Below are 18,213 nucleotides of genomic sequence, written 5' to 3' on the forward strand. Positions count from 1 at the left end.
ATTAAGCTATCATTAATGGCTGAAAATAAAATTATGCAGAACAAATAGAACAATCTTACAACATTTTCAGAAGAGTAACACCAGCAAGATTTTTAACCCCAAAGTTTTCTTTATTGCACAAAAAATGAACTACAAGAGAGCTTCTTCAGCACAAGACTCACAGATCTTCCCCTGATCTCAAATGACCCCTAGCACCCTATTTAAAGGAAAAGATCCCAACAGCTAGTTCAAGTGATCCATGTCAAAATGATCTCGACCGTCGATGAAGATCAAGACATCTCTTAATTTCATCCGTCTAATTTGTTAATTCATTAAAAAATGAAATTTTGCATTTATTTACTCAAAATATTATTATTTTATTATTTTTAGGGTTTTTGCTTTATTTTATTAATTTTTTATTTTTTATTTAATTTTTTTATTTTTATTTATTTATTTATTTATTTTTAAATGGATCCTTGAACTTAGCTTTTGGGAAAATTACCTAGGACTTAGGACTTATGAGGGGATTAAAACATTTCTTATCCCTCAAGACACTTTACATCATGACTTTTACAACTTTAATTCCCAAGGGGGGAAAACCCATTTGACATAGACCCTCATAAACCACCCAGTTCTGCGACACAACTATAATCTAGCAGATTAACTCACTAGGATTCTCCTAAGATTCTAGTGACAACATCCATCCCGACTTTGGGGTTAGGCTGAAGGAAAACTCTGCCGATCATGGATCGGTGAGACGAAAAACCTTCCGGGATGTAGATTATCACTTAGAAAATTAGGTCCACCTAGGCAATTTATAGACATGACTCATATCTGCTAAGATTATTTACAATTTATACATGCAGTCTGGGTTTACAACATAAATTGAACAAGCTGTCGATGACTGTAGAATGGCACGGATATGTCGATCAAGCGCTACCCTTTTTGCAAAGAAAAAGGGGGTGTACTGCTATGGGTAGTTGACCGGTAGTGGTCAACAGGATTTAATTTATTTTTGCCAGAAAATTTAATTAATTGACACTTGAGAGGTTTAATAATTTTTCCACCCTCTAATATTTTAGCCATGATGTCTAAATATGAGGGACCATGCACTTAAATATTATTTACATAAGATAATTACATTTCAACCCTCAAAGGGGGAACACTCATTCGTTATAGACCTTCAATTTATTATTCAATTCTGCGATTCAATATGATCTAGTAGACCAAGTGATTTGTAATAAAATAATTTAGCCAATTAGCTTAAATTATTTCCAAATCACTTGTACAAAAGACTCGACTGAAACACTAGGACTCACCTAAGACCTTGACAATAAATTCCACCCTGGATTTGGTGTGAGGCTGGAGGGAAAAACTCTGTCGATCATCCGTGTTTAGAAACATAGATGAATCAGTGAGACGAAAAACTTCCTAGGATGATACTCGTCGTCAAGATAATAGGCTTACCTAGGCTGTTACATACATATATGGTTTTACTAGTATCATTTACGTTAGAATTTTGTAGAATGGGCTTACAACTCTGATAAACTGACCACTGACGACGATGAATCCAGGATAATATGACTGCTCAAACATGATGGAATCCTTTGCAAAAATGTGTACTGCTAGAGGGTAGTTGACACGGAGTGGTCAACAGATCACATACATCTGAATGAACCAAGTCCAAAACGCCCTTGGCTCGGTTTTCATTGTTGCGAAAGGATGTCTTAGGATACTCGCAACCCTTGCACACACCATGTTGGTTTGTGTTGCACTGTGGCAACCCTATGGCTATATCCTTGAATATTTTCAACGCTCCATGGTGTAAATGGCCCATACGCCTATACCATACCTCCTCGAGGTCTCGGCCCTGCTCACAGACCCCACTGCTACTCAAGGTCGTGGCAGTCTTGAACTGTAGCCTATAGAGGTTCTTCACCCTACACCAATTTGCTTCATGACTCCAGAATTTAAGGGCTTGAGGTAGGCTTTTCATCTGCTGATAATGACCTCATACCCCAAATCCATCGTGGATGAGTTTACTACTTAAATGTTCTTCTTTACCCACACTTTCCTTTTGGCTTGACAATCCGATCTTCTTGCTCTGCACTAGTTCTACGTGTGACCAACCTCCTGGCATTTTTGAGCAGCGAAAAGGAACTCTCCAATAGTCAAGTGTTTGTACCAAAACCACATCTCCTTATGTGATTTTCATCTTTGCAGGTAACCCCTTCCGGACATCCACTTGTTGTAAACCCATAGCTAGGGATCTATTGCTTTTGGCATGGTAATTATCTTCTAGTGCTATAAATATCCCAGTGGATTCCTATGGTACTAAAAGTCTCTTCACAACATAACTTGAGTGGAAGGCTAGGTAGTAGAACCCACAAATGTTGGATGTGCATGGGTTCATGACGAGTGTCAAATCCCGTCTTCCACTTGTCTAAAACCAAACTTGAAGGTCCCCGTAACCAGGAATGCTTGAGAATCGTTTCTGCATCTGCCCTAGCCCCGAAAATGAAACAAATCCAACCTCTTAGAAGTAGATCGAAGAGTGGGATGTAGCCAAAAATCCTTTGCCACCCCACCTCCTTCTAGTGTTTGAGCAATTCTCCTTTCACCATTTTACCTAGGAATCTTTCTGTCAGAGCTTTCCCCACTAACTCCTCGACCCTGTCCAGCCCAACATCAAGCCCCAATAGTAAATACCATCTCTACTTTCTCTGTCTTGCTTTTGATACATTCCTCGCATGAACAACCCTCCCTTTCACCTCCTTTTCTTTCAACTACATAGCTTGCAAGGAGATGTTACACTTTTGGGGAGTGGGATCACCGTCATGGTAAACCAACTCCACCTCATACTAGGTGTGCCCCTCCAAAATTTGACTAAAAGTATTACAGATTTTGCTAGCTTGGCCTTCCAAAGAGGTGTCATTAGAGCGCCTATCCACCTCCTTTCCTCCCAGTAGATGTGGATCCCTACCTCGCTTGACACTTGTAGTATCCATATCATCCTCTGCTCCTTCGCCAGACCCAAACTCGACCTCCTTAAAATTCAGCGTGACTTGCCAGATGTCATGAAGCTCCTCCCAAGTACAGAATACAATAGGAGTGTTGGTGAGATCATCCTCCCTGTAATCAACCAAGTCCAGGCCCTTCTTTGTAGTATCACCCTCATACTATACCAGGATGGTTGACCTCCATAGCCTGCCAAAACCTAATGATTGTAACCACAGAACCCCTGAACCCCAGTACATTGTCCACTTTATTTACAATGAATTGCACAATCTTCTCAATGCTTACATTATGGTGTATGCATGCGAGATAAATATCTCATTGGGAATTGGACCAAGCCGATGAATCTGTTTGAACTTTTCATTTTAATTATAGGCAGTCGATCTTAATTAATTTAGTGCTGTTTGTTTACTTTTTTTAAAACCCGTTGATATATACTTTTACATTTGTGGTCTTCCAAGAATTTGTTTGTTCACTAATTTGTGGCCATAGAAATATTACAATGCAGGATTCAATGATATGGATAGCATCTTTGCTTCGCCACAGGATTTCAAGGACATGGAGAACAAAGAAAAGATCAGGGGGATTCATCTGCTAGAATATTTTGTGGGGCGCTGCAATGAAATTGGGGTAGGCACAAATCAGCTGTAATTCATCTTCCAATAATTTCTGATTTTTATATTTCAGGATGGCTAGTATGATAGGCTATTAGTTATCCAACTACTTAATAGATTGTGAAAACTATGCTGTATCTAATGATTGTCATCAACACTTGCAATTCACTTTTGTAAGTTTTCCTGTTTCTTGTTATTTGATTTCATTCTCTTGCCTCAAAGCTTGTCTTCTTCATACCAGGTTTCATGTGAGGCATGGATCAAAATAGGAGATCCAAAGGAGGTCATTTTCCATGAAGTGAAACGAGTATGCCCAGATATTCTAGTTGTTGGCAGCAGGGGTCTTGGGCCTTTCCAGAGGTAACCCAAAAACACCTGCTAATTGTTTGGCTATAGTATGGGTATTCTTTGGCTTCTCATTCTAGAGAATTTTACAATTTTTTAGCTCTTGAAAGTTGAAATCATGCTACCTTGCCCACAAGGTATGCTGGTTTTTAAAATGCCGTGCAAACATTTGTGTATTTTGAACCTCCATGTTCTGGAACATTTTTAAATGCTGAATATTTGTGGGGTTGGTCAAACAATTTACAGGGAGCTATTAAAAGAAATCCTAAAACTACAAGATCATTCTTAAACAAAGGGGCCTTGTACATCCTTTTTCTGTCCAGCGAGGATGTGACCTTAAAATCAGATTATTATTATTATGATGATGTTATCTTTTGTTTTTCCGTGTGGATCAGTGCTGCCCAAGTGGTATTTGCTTACCTTATTTGTAGATCAGTGTATTGACAAACTTCCTTAGTGTTAAGTTCAATGCACATGGAGGTTTCTTACCATGTGTCTGAAAATGTTCGCTGTTTTGGAGTTTCATACCATCTCTGGATCATATTCATTGGCTTAGTTATCCTTGCCATTCAACTAGATGGTAGACTTAGAAGTCAGGGGTGATAGGCATTTTTCTTACTGGCTTAGGTTTTTTGGGTTTCATCTTCAAACTATATCATTTGGGGAGCTATCTTCAACAAGGAAAGCATCATACTTTAGTAAATAGTCTATTATCTTGATGCCTCAATCTTAACTAAAGATCATCACTTCAAGTTTACTGTTTAACACAACTTCAGAGTCTGGCAAATAAAATGTTTCCAATTCTATGTTGAGAAATATAGCTTGAACAGGAGCTTCTTGCACAGTTTAGGTGTGAATGTGCAAGAAGCAGTTTGAGACAGGTTCTAGTGATCACTTAGTAAAAGTGGGAAATAATATCATCTTGTAATTTCACATAAATAAAATTGAAGGTCAAATTTCCTATGTTTTCCTGGTCTTAGAAATCTAAATGAAACATTTTAGAGATTCTAAAATACTAGTGTGTTAGATTTGATCTCATCTTAGCTGTATGCTTTGTTGTCAAGATAATGTGATTGTTAGAACTTAGGATTAAGGAGATTAGTCACTAATATTTGGGAAATTAGTTGCTAGGATTAAGGGGATTAACTGCTTAGATTTGGGAAATTAGTTGCTAGGATTGAGGAGTTGTATATACACATTTTGTACATCAAGAAGACTCCGGAGATCAGAGAGATTAGTTGAACAGATTCAGAGCACAGGAGAGGAGCCATGGTCGAAAAGTTGGCCAAAGGACAGATCCATACAGCCGTATGGACAGAGTTGAACAGTGCTGTATGGTAGTTCATGCAGGCAAATTCTCACTTGTTCTACAGGGAGATTTATCTTAGTAAGTGTCGATATGATTTTGTGTATACCGTACAGCTGTTAGTTTGACTTCTTTTGGAGGTTTCCTTGTAAGCTTGGAATGTTTAAATGAAAAACTGATTTGCAGGTGTAACTATCTGTGTATTGTGTTTATGTTTTCGCTGTTCATTTTCCAGTTATATGTGTGACTGTTGAATGTTCAGAAATATTTATTTGTGATTAAATAAGTTCAGATCTGATTTATTTAACTAAGAGGAACATAGGACAGCAGTCACCTAGGGCTTGAAATTTACATTGTAGGCAAAACTTTTGGTTTTTTTCGTTAGAGAATATATTTAGTTTGCTGTTATTTTCTATTTTGTATAAGAGTTAATGAAAAATCTATAGTTCTGTTACACATCAAGTTAGCATAGAAATTAAGACTTGGGATCCATGATCTGTGTAAATTTTATCTTGGGATCCATGACCTGTGTAAATTTTATTTTGTCTTGAAATTCAAATTCTATTAGTATCTTATTTGAAATTTAATCAACGTAAAAGTCTGCGATGGTCATGGACTTTATTCTCAAAATTGTCTATATTTGTGTACTGCCTATTTTTGCATGCTTTTTCTTTTACCAAAATGTGTTGAGCTATATCTTGATACCATTTTTAGTTTGCATACTTTCCATAGCTTTTGTCCATTGTGACGACGTTTGTAACTTTTAACTTCCCTTTATCATGTATGTCCATTGTAACTATCACGGCATTTTTTCTCTCAATTGAACTTCACCAATGAAACACTGGTGGACTTGCACCTTGACTAGAATATCTCAATTTGCATGGACTTTTACCAGCAACTAAAACTTGCCTTCTCATTTTGAAAGAATGAGGTGCGTTAACTTGCCACTAGGGTTCTTGAAAGACCAAGACAGGAATGCAGCTGTAGCTGTAGGTTAGAATTATGTGGTATGGAGAGCTTAAAGAGCTTATATTGTGAAATGCAGCTACATTAATACCATATGGGAGTTAACAGAGATGATATTTCTATTGATTTGTTCACTATGTTATAAATTTTTCTTGATAAATATTTTTTTTAACCTAAATGAAATAGGCAGAGATATGCACCACAGCTGCTTCTCATTTGTTTGGTTATATATTGATTCACAATTCATTTAAACGTATATGCCAGTAAATAATAAGTATATTTACATCACTCTAAGTTTCATGAAACTTGGAAATGGGTACGGTATAAAAAATATGGATGGTGTTGGAAACACAATGCCCAGAATTATGAATTGGGGAAATGACATTAAAAAAACCAAATAGACAACTTTTTCTTTAAAAGTACTATTACATTATGCAGTGTCCAATATCAGCCTTATAGAGTAGGTTACATGTGCCAAAATACAAAAGAGCGATGCAGAATTCTCTTAGTTCTCAAAACTCTTCAAATTTTGATTTGAGTCTGCATCTAATCCTCTTTTTGTATGGATCCTGTTAACTTCCAATATCTCCTTTTCATATGGAATTCTTTGATGTTGTTGTTTGTTTTGCTGACAACCTTTATGTAAAAAATATGCCTTCACTCGTGTAAGATGTTGAAAAATGTAGCAGAAAATTCTCAATTTGATTTTGCCTTTGATTAAATTGAGAATTTCCACATCAACAAACAACTTGGATGATGTTAACTTGTGTGACAAGGCTTGTGTCACCCAGTTTACTCAGTAAATTCAAGTTGGAACAGTGAGACTTCAGTTAAGAATGTGTGATTGTTAATTTGTAGCAATCAAGGTCAATTATCTAAGGTTGTTTTCAGTTAAACTAGTATCAACCGTTGGAGGAACTAGTGAAGGGTCAATTTTGCAGTGGGACTTCAGTCAAACTCAATGATCATCTAGTTAATTGATCAATCAGCCCAAAATAGCTAACACATGTAGAGAATTCGAGTTCCCCAGGCCAGGTGGAGATTCCAAGGCAGTGTAACATCAGTTGTAGACTAGTTTTGAGTGTACAAATGTTGCATGCAGTCAGATGGTCATCCTAAGGAATTGCACAATTCAATTTGAGGAATTTCCTAAATAATAGGGGCTTAATTCCTCAAGGAACAACACAAGGAAATAGGAGCTCAAGCCAAGGCAGAAAATGACTAAGTTTGGGTCAGAGGCCTTCAGTGAGCAGAGAGATAGGTTGTGCACTTGCAGGGTGAGCTCAGTTGAGCAAAGCAATTGTAATACATCTCTATTCATTTGATTAATGCAAGAGGCATTGGGGTTTTTAGCAGATTGCTTTCCCCAGATAAAAATACTTGTTGCATGTGTGTTATTTCTTTTTGCATGTCTGAGATTTTTGTTCTAAATTGTGAATTAATGTTCACAAAGCAGTAGAGTAGGTTTGTGTCTTATGATTTTGATTAAAACTTCATGAGCAGTTACAAATCTACAAAATAATTTTTACATGGTATCAGGGTAGGATTCACATTAGAGCAGGAACTTCGAAGCTGTTTGTCAGGAGGTTCGAATTTGAAGATCAGTGTTGCAGGATTTCTTCAGAGCTGAGAAGATTGCCTTAAATGGACTAAGGCTAGAGTATACCTTGGAAGGAACCTCTAATTTTTGTGAAATTTTTATCTATTGTAGTAATTGGAAATTATTCTTCTAACTGTAAATTTAATTATGCAGTTTATTTCCGTTGACAAACAACGAATAAAATCACAACTACAATTTTCACCATAAAAAATACTGCGGAAAATAAAATATTGAAAACTGAGAAATTCTAGTACAAACCCAAGAATTTTGGCACAATTATTTTTGGACAGTTGTCCCCAGAAAAACCCTATGTGGGAAAACTGGTGCAGCAGATCAGGGTTTTATTATTATTCTTCAGCAACAATTCTGAGTACGATAATTTAGATGCCCAACTGGCAATCTAATCTGAGGAAATTGTTGGCAAAATTATTGTGAGAATTTTCTCTCACCCCATAGCTAATTTCTGCCTCCGAAATTACTTCCCTAGCCTCTACGCTGAGCCTCTTGCGTCACCCTTTGCGCAGTGCTTATGTAGATCCTGTGGGGATTTCGGCCTTCCTTCCTTTGCCTCTTCTTGGAATTGGAAAACTTCCTCCTGGAATGCTGCTACCCTCCTCTTCCACCTGCTACTCACCCTCTGGCTCTATCTTCTTCGCTGAATCACTGCCACTTGAGAAAATTGAATTGCCTGGGCAACTCAGTATTTGCACTGGTGTATCCTCCATCACCACATCGATCTCCTCTTATAATCCACTGTTGGAGCACCAACGACCAAGATTAACACTTAATCAATGGCTAGGATCATCACTGGATCGATCCATGTGAGTTTTTAGATGATTCTCGCCTTATCTTAATAATACTAATTAATTAACCATATTCCCTAAGTTTAGACTTAAGAAATATTTAAAAATTGGTTATTAATCTAATTGAGACACTTATAGGCGGAATTTCCAGAAACGATTTCTGGGTTTTGGAGATCTCATGTATTCTAGCCTCTCCACCAAATTTCGTGGCTAGAACACATCCGATGCTACAAAAACTAACAATTTTGTTGCATGGAAGGATCATATGGAGGCGGTATTGGATGACAATGGACTGCTAGAATACATCAAGACATATGTTACACAACCACCGAAATCTGATGCCCAAAACGGTGCTCAGTGGAAGAGAAAGATGTAGCCGAAGCGAGGAGAATCATATTGGAGGGAGTACGAGATCACATTGTCTCAAATCTCCACAGAAAAGAAACTCCGTTTGCAATGTGGAAAGCACTGACAGAATTGTTTGAGAATAATAGTGACCACAAGAAGTTGGCGCTCAAGGAAAAACTTCGAAGTATCAAGATGTAGAAGAATGACACAATTCTGCAGTATTTGAGCAAGTTTACACAGTGTCATGATGAACTTGGTGGGGTCGGTGTTAATGTCCCTAAAGAAGACTTGGTAAGTCTAGCCCTTCTAGGCCTTCCCAAGAGCTAGCATAACTATCAAGATTCGGTGAATGGGAGGGAGAAACTACTGAATTGGGAGTGCTTATGGTCCGATTTGGTACAGGAGGAAATAAGGTGGAATACTAGAGATGGGACTTCATCCAAGGGTGAGGATGAAGAAAAATTTGCATTGGCTGGAAAGGCAAAGAAGGGAAAATGGAAGAAATCCCAATCCAAACTAGAATCTAGTCAAGGAGGCAAGAAGAAAGATTTGTCAAAAATTAAATGCTTCCATTGTCATGAATTTGGGCACTATGCCACGAAGTGTCCACACAAGAAGACAAGCAAGAAGACCTCAGGAGGAGCAGCAGGTGAAGCCTTGGCTTCACAATTCGAGCTTGACTTTACCCTCATTGCATGCATGGCCAACACAGTGATGGGGAGCGTGTGGTACTTGGACTTAGGTGCATTGTTCCACATGACGGGGAATAGATATTTTTCAGTGACTTGGAGGAGAAAGACTTGCAGATGCACATTGAGATGGGGGATGACGAAAGGTACAATGCGACTGGGATTGGTACAATCACCTTTCAGAGGGAGTCAGGCTCCCCCCTTAGGCTCAAGGATGTCATGTTCGTTTCGGGCCTAAAGAAAAATCTCGTCTCTATTGCAGTTTTGGAAGACCGTGGTTATGATGTGATCTTCAACAAAGGAAAGGCATTCCTGAGACACATAGCCACAGGACAAGTGAAGCAGATCAGGGTTCGTGTGAAGAACCTGTACAAGCTAGATGTGGAGGATTGTGTTGCATTGAGCACAAAGGCGGAGAAGGTGCAGAGCCGCGATGTCGGTGAACTTTGGCATATAAGACTTGGCCATTTGCATCATGGCGCTTTGAAGATTATGCAGCAGATAACCACAGGCCTCCCTAAAGGAGCACTTGAGCAGCAGGATGTATGCAAAGGATGTACTTTGGGGAAGTACACAAAATCCACTTTCCATGATTGGGACAATAAAGCACATGCAGTCTTGGAAAGGATCTACTCTGATGTTTGTGGACCTTTCTTGACAACCTTCCACTGCCAGGCACAAATATTTTGTCATTTTTATTGATGGCTTCTCACGGAAGTGCTGGATCTTCTTCATGTAGAAGAAGGATGAGACATTCTCCAAGTTTGTAGAATTCAAGGCATTGGTTGAGAAAGAAATGAGCAAGAAGGTGAAGGCTCTCAAGAGCGATAATGGAGGTGAGTACGTGTGGAATGAGTTTAAAAATTTCTGTGCAAAAGAAGACATTCAACGAGAGTTGACAACACCCCACAACCCACAACAAAATGGCGTGGCTGAGAGAGAATCGTAGCATTATGGGAGCAATAAGGGCAATGTTGCATGACCAAGGCCTACCACTGCACTTGTGGGCTAAGACATGCAATATAACAGCCTATTTGCAGAACCAGAGTCCTCATCGGATTCTGGGCATGATTACACCGGAGGAGGCTTTCTCAGGGAGAAAGCTGGATGTGTCGCACTTCAAGATTTTTGGAGCCTCTGTCTATTGCCATGTCTCCATAGATGCAAGGAAGAAGCTAGAGTCGACAACAGAGTTGGGGGTATTCGTGGGTTACACAAAAATGCCCCACAACTATTGTGTGTATTTGCCATCCCTCAAAATAATAGTTGTGTGAAGGGATGAAAAATTTGATGAGGAGAAAGTGATGCAATGCTCACTTGAGAGGGAGCTTCAGATCCCACCAGAAGAGGAGCTTTTAGCTCCAAACGAGGAACCTCAGGAAGTTGTGGAGCAGGCACAAATTGAGGAGCAGAGAGTGGAGACAGCCACTCAAGAAGAACCATCCAGAGAAGGCAGGAAAAGAACCAGGGAAGCTGAGAGACTTGTGCAGGATGCGAGGGAGAATGCGGGTGCTCCTTCAAATCAGCGCAGGTAGAGACAGTCACCAGATTGGTACACTAGCTGCATGGCTCTAATGACCGATCTTGTAGAGACTGAGCCATCCTCTTTCGAGGAAGCAGTAGAGAAACCTGTATGGGTTGATGCGATGGTGGAGGAGTACAAATCCATTGTAAAGAAAAATGTTTGGGAAGTGGTCTCAAGACTTACAGATAAATCAGTTGTTGGTTCAAGATGGATCTTGAAGGTAAAGCAGGCAACAGACGGAAGCATAGAAAAGTACAAGGCCAGATTTGTCGCGAAGGGGCATTCTCAGGTTGAAGGGATTGACTATGAGGAGACCTTTGCTCCTGTAGCAAGGTACTCATCCATCAAATCAATTTTTGCTCTGGCTGCGCAGATGAGGTGAAAGATCCACCAGATGGATGTGAAAACAACATTCCTCAATGGAGTTATTGAGGAGGAGGTGTACATCGAGCAACCAAAAGGCTTCAAGACTTTTGATCGGGAGTCTCATGTGTGTAGACTCAAGCAAGCATTGTATGGTCTCAAGCAAGCACCCCGTGCTTGGTACACCAGGATCAATAACTATCTCACTGGTTTGGGCTTCACCAAAATTGAAGCGGATGCAAACCTCTATCATATCTTGGTAGAAGGTAAATTGTTGATTATTGTCTTATATGTTGATGATTTGATTTTAACTGGTGATGAACAACTGATCAGATCTTGCAAGGAGGACCTTGCAAGAGAATTTGAAATGAAGGACATGGGTCTCATGCACTACTTCCTCGGGTTGGAAGTATGGCAAGGTGATGGGGAACTGTTTGTCTCTCAAGGAAAGTATGCAAATGAGATACTACAGAGGTTCCGCATGGAGAGTTGAAAACCCATGGAGACACCTCTAGCGACCAACTGGAGGAAGGAGGATGCCACTTCAGGTGAGGAAGTGGATGCTACTGTTTATCGGTAGTTGGTGGGTTCACTAATGTATCTTGTGAACACACGACCATATATGTGCTATGCAGTCAACCAGCTGAGCCAAACCATGGTTCGACTGACCAAATTAGTTTGGAGGGCAACTAATTATGTTCTACGATACCTCAGAGGCACTACCTAGTTTGGACTATGGTAAGTGAAGTTGCGTGGCTTCACAGATGCAGATTAGACCAAAAGAGTACATCAGGTGGAATTTTCAGTGTTGGGTCCGCATTAGTTTCTTGGTACAACAGGAAGCAAAGATCTGTGGCACTCAGCTCGGCAGAAGCAGAATACATGGTTTCCAGTCAAGCAACATGTGAGGCGATTTGGATGAGAAAGATACTTGTTGGATTGTTTGGTTAGATGATGGATCCAACTGTGATCTACTATGATAATGAGAGTTGCATCAAGTTCTCTAAAAATCTGTTTTTTACGATCGATCCAAGCATATAGATATCCGGTACCACCATTTACAGGACTGTGTGCATAGGTGGATAATGTTGTTGCAGTACATTCCGACAGAGGAACAAGATGCTAACATTTTGACAAAGGCCTTGTCAAGAGGGAAGTTCGAGTTCCACAGGTGCAAGATAGGGGTGGTTGATAATCCCTTTCTTGTTGAGAGGGAGTGTTGAAAAATGTAGCAAGAAATTCTCAATTTGATTTTGCCTTGATTAAATTGAGAAAATTCGAATTTCCACATCAACAAACAACTTGGATGATGTTAACTTGTGTGACATGGCTTGTGTCACCCAGTTTACTCAGTAAATTCGAGTTGGAGGAGTTAGAGTTCAGTTAAGCATGTGTGATTGCTAATTTGTAGCAATCAAGGTCAGTTATCTAAGGTTGTTTTTAGTTAAACTAGTTCCAACTATTGGAGGAACTAGTGGAGGGTTAGTTGTGTAGTGGGACTTCAGTCAAACTCAGTGATCATCCAGTTAACTGATCAATCAACCCAAAATAGCTAATGCATGCAGAGAATTCGAGTTCCCCAGGCTAGGTGGAGATTCCAAGACATTGTAACATCAGTGGTAGATTAGTCTTGAGTGTACGGGTGTTGCATGTAGTCAGATGATCAGCCTACGGAATTGCGCAATTCAATTTGAGGAATTTCCTAAATAATAGGGGCCTAATTCCTCAAGGAACAATGCAAGGAAATAGGAGCTCAAGCCAAGGCAAAAATTGACTAAGTCTAGGTCACAGGCCTTCAGTGAGTAGAGAGATAGGTTGTGCACTTGCAGGGTGCTTAGTTGAGCGAAGAAATTGTAATACATCTCTATTCATTTGATTAATGCAAGAGGCAGTGGGGTTTTTAGTAGATTGCTTTCCCCATATAAAAATACTTGTTGCATGTGTGTTATTTTTTCTTGCATGTCTGAGATTTTTGTTCTAAATTGTGAATTAATGTCTACAAAGCAGTAGAGTAGGTTTGTTTCTTGTGATTTTGATTAAAACTTCATGAACAGTTGCAAATCTACAACATAATTTCTACATAAGAACCTTGAAAGAGTTTCTCACAGAGTGTGCACTACCGTTACCAAGAGCCACTGCTTGGATGGTGTCGTGTTCTCTTAACATGCCTCCAAAGGGGATAATATGTAGGATAAAAAGTCAGAGAAAGGATGTCTCAAAACTAGCCACAATACTATTTTCTTGCTGTTCACTGCTTTAGAAAATTGAAATGCCTCCCAATGCTGAGAAATTGCTTGATCCTATCTTTTATAGATAAGAAGATCGTAGTTTTTTTTTTCTCTCTATGTTTCCATTGAAAAATAATCCAATTTCCTTTTTTTATTTTTTGTTTTTCGAATTGTAAATGCTAATTTCCTCTGCATTTCCAGTCTTTGGCCTTGTTTCGATTAGCAGAATGTTTCTGGGTACTGAAACAGTGGACAGGGGAGTGAGAGTGGGGGTGGGTGCAGGTATAGTTAGTTCCTTTCACAGATGTACTTGTTTTCTACTGAGAATTGAGGAGCTCTCCTCTTGGACTACATTTGTCATTCATCATATGCTTAGAGTTTAATGGAATCCTGGAGTTATGGCAACTTCTATGTGAGGCTTTTTATGCGTGCAGTGCTTTTCACATGTTTAATTTTGTTGTAGTAAACCCTTGTAGCATGTTATGACTTATGCGTGCCTTATAATGAACTGTCATTTTAATAGAGATATTTGAGGATTTCATCCCTCTAACTATGTTGTTATGTTAGGTTTGCATCTAATAAACCTAATTTTTGCTAGATTAACATTGCCTCACTTACATAAATTGCTTAGGAACATCACCTTTAGCCTTCCAAGGTAATTTTCTGCTATAAATTTCAGCAAGCTATGGCTGATTTGCTGCACGCATACCAGTACTTATTGCCTTACATCTTCAAGCATTCATCCTCTTTTATTCATACTTCCTTGACTCCATTTTCCCAAGGTTTGATTAGGCATTTGGTCTTGGGGGTTTTTCCTTCATCTTTCTTTCTAACACTAATCATTCCTCTACTTATACTACTACCATTTGTTTCACTTAGGCTAACTTTTCAATATATCACTTTGTGCATCCATTTTATAGCCTTTGCAATCCTTATCCTTAGGGAAGTCTCCCCTTAGTTGGAGAAGAGCCAACCAAAAGTCAGAGGAAGCGCTATTGTGGTGACAATAGGCAGCCTTCCTGAGTTGGTCAAGACTAGCCCTTGATGCTTGGGACTTTACATCATATGGGGTTCTAGATTTTGTCGTAACAAGGGGTCTTAAAGACTTCGCTGTAATAAGGTTTACTGATTTATAAACTGATTATTGAGAGTGGATGCTTACCATACACATTGTAGGGGCCTTACCACTATAAATCCTGGTGCTCTTCTCTTGTTTTATGTATTCTGATTTCCTTTATATCAATGGTGCATACTCATGGAAGATTACACTTTTATTGATGAGGGTTGTTCTCTTTATTCTAAAATGGTATCAGAGCATGCTTCCTATTATGGTGTCAAATTTCAGTTTCTAACATGGTATCAGATCAAGTTTTTCTAACATAGACCATGGAGATTTAGATCAAGGGACTTTTCACCTTAACATGTACAATTTATTTATGAGATAAGGCAGAGATATCGTTATCTTCCTAGGAATGATTGCTACCTTGCTCATGTGTGAGGGAAGTTATATAACGTTATTTGTTGGAGAGATATTTCTTCACAAATGCATTACTTGAGATTGGAGGATTGGACGATTAGTTTCCAGTTTTTAACTACTTACTTTTAATATTTGTTCATACCCATTGCGGACAAAAGGGCCTCATGACTTGACTGTATATAGATATCCACTAGACATTGCTTATTGACTAGAACTAATGGAAAAAAAATGCGGTATCCTGGTAGACTTGTTTTGAGGTCTAATTGTGCTACATTCTTTGTGACTAGTATTTGAGATCTCAATAATAAGCTTTTAACTTTTGTAGAAGACACATTGATGTTAGATGGAAGAAGAGCCACCTCCTAACTTGTCTTACTGTGAAGCATTTGCCTAATACCCTTCAGGATTGAGTGGTAGACCCCCATGACAAGATAGTACTCTCTAGATGGAGTTCTTAAACAAGTCCTAGAAGATTTTGGAGTCGCTGTCAGAGATGGGCAGGTTGTTTGGTGGTCTCAATTTTTGTGGCTACCAAGTTGTATTACATATTAGTAGATGTTTTGTTTGCTGCTTTGTAGCTTAGGGATATCGTCTACGCTATTATGGTGGCTTATGATTGAAGTAACTATGGTCACACTGACTGCTTTTAGTCAACCATGAATGTTAAAGTAATTCCCCTTTTTCCTATCTGTTTTTCTTTCAAAACATATTACTTGATCCTGTCCTTAGCAATTGATTTTGTTAAAGAAACTTTGCATATTCATGCATTCCCATTTCTGTCCCCATGCAAGTTTTTTGTTTCATTAAGGGACAACTCCTCATATTGACAATTTTTTATAGTTTGGTTGGAAACAAATCATTTTAATGCGCATGGGGTTTACCTATAATTGTTGATCTAGATTGTCATTGATGTCAATATGGCAATATTCTGGGATACTAAATGATGATGTGAAGCCAAGCAGAGCAGATCCAACAACATTATGTGCAGAGCTATCGGAAGAGCAGGAGAGTGAAGAGAAGTCACAGGAGCGAGAACCCAAGAGTAAGAGGAAGAAGTCGTTGGAAGCCATCGAGAATCAAAGAGTAGCTATCGAAAGTCATAGGAGCGACAAGCTAAGGAACATCCAAGTATTAAACCATGGAAACCCTTTAAAACACATATGCCCAAGAGGAAGAGCCGAGAGGAGTTAATAGTGTCATTGGAGGAACTTTATCGACGGTTCTATTATATTGAGTTATGTAACACTACTCAAAACCCCTGATTGCGATATACAACACGGACCTGATAGCTCCATTACAATACGACTTAATGAAACATCGTGTCCGCTGTATCAGAGTTGTCATATCACAAGTCTTAAAGGATGTCACGTTCAAATCCGCCGATTGCGATATAATATTGTAGACCCGCTGCACTGTTATAATATGCCCTAAAGAAATATCACATCCGCCTATCGGAAGTTACGTATCGCAAGTTTCAAAAAAGGCTCGACACATTCAAATTGCCAATTGTGATAGAGTCGACAGACTGTTGATTGCAATAGACTCTACAGACCGCCGATTGCGATATAGTTGTGGACCCTATGGGTGATCTGAAAATGGGGCACTAAAGGCTTCTTGTTAGCTTACAAGAACGTCTCCACTTCCAAAGCTTAAATATTCCCAAGACCTTATGATTAACCAATTGCGGACTTAAAAGTGCTTGAAATAGGTGTATGCATATGTTTGCTTTTAACTATTAAGTGCCTTAAGTTCTGTTGCTTATGCTGATATTTAAATACGTAATAGTAAATAACGCAGCAAATAAACAAATACATAAGACAACAATATAATCTGGAGTTCACCCTGATATCTTGGGCTACGTTTCCTTGAGCTCTAATCAACTCGATTAGGCTCTTTGGGATTATGGTTTGAATTCTTTTACAAGCTCCACGCTCAACTCCATTGGTTTACACAAAACCTATGGGTTTAGAGATACCATCTTATCCCGTTGGCTATCCTCACTCTGCAGATAGATCTAAGCTTCTCTGGACTAGACTCCTTCAATCAGCGCTCTGAGCGATCTTGCTCTAGCTTGCACCAACTCCCTTGGGATTCTTTCAACTGTCTCTGGAATGCCTTCTTCTATCTTCAGCACACTTTGAACACCAGCGATAGCTTGATCATTTCGACCCTTTGCTGTTCTGCAGCTTCACTATAGCATCATGGCTCTTTGAAGTCTGCTTTGAGCTCTTTGGCTTTGGCTCTGGCTCTGGCTTTAGCTCTTGGCTCTTGCTCTTATGAGCTTCTGGGTTCGCTTGACCTCCAAGTGACCATCTGCGCATTAGTCACACCGACTTTGCAGACTGCCTCTTGGCATATACTGAGCTTTCCAATGGATTCCTCAGCATGCAAACACCTCTGGGCTTCTCTGGTTTTCGCTCAACCTCCAAGCGACTCCAGAACTCTCTGCCTGCCTCTCAATCGTGCTCTCTGGCTTTTGTGAGGCATTCTTTGACTCTGCGACTTCCACAGTCGTTCCTCTGTCCCTTCGATCATGATGAATCATTCCTTTTCCCGGCTCTGCGTCTTCGTGCTTCAAAATGCATCCCTGTTACAGAAACGCCTGCTTGCAGCGTGGCGCAAGGGATGATGGTTGTTTCCAAATGGAAATGAATTGGCGGCCTCTTTCCGAACAAAATCCACAAAATCACGCATTTCTGGCTCGTAACGGAAATACACAGGAAAACACTATCGGGCGCAAAAACCCAGACTTCAAAGTCTATGAAATCGCCCCTATAAACCCTATCAAGTCCGCCTTCCATCAACATATCGCAATCGCATCATCGCATGGCCAAAACCCAACTACACGGGAATACACAGAAATCCTGAATTCCCGGATTTCAAAACTTATGGAATCGGGTCTATAAACCCATCGGGTCCAGCCCTTATCGGCATATTGCTATCGCAATCGCATTG

General features: G+C 39.5%; 1 protein-coding gene across 1 annotated transcript in view; it reads left to right on the plus strand.

Moving 5' to 3' along the window:
- LOC149181283 (universal stress protein A-like protein) overlaps window positions 1-18,213 on the plus strand; it is a 128,372-nt gene that overhangs the window by 67,914 nt on the left and 42,245 nt on the right. Inside the window, exons 2-3 of the mRNA XM_089418297.1 lie at window positions 3,503-3,624; window positions 3,850-3,968. Coding sequence (XP_089274423.1) covers window positions 3,503-3,624; window positions 3,850-3,968 — 241 coding nt within the window. The remainder of the gene's footprint in view (window positions 1-3,502; window positions 3,625-3,849; window positions 3,969-18,213) is intronic.

Source organism: Pinus tabuliformis, chromosome 3_2, assembly GCF_031772625.1.
Source record: "Pinus tabuliformis cultivar Carrire ecotype Pingquan chromosome 3_2, CPIR1, whole genome shotgun sequence".
Lineage (NCBI taxonomy): Eukaryota > Viridiplantae > Streptophyta > Pinopsida > Pinales > Pinaceae > Pinus > Pinus tabuliformis.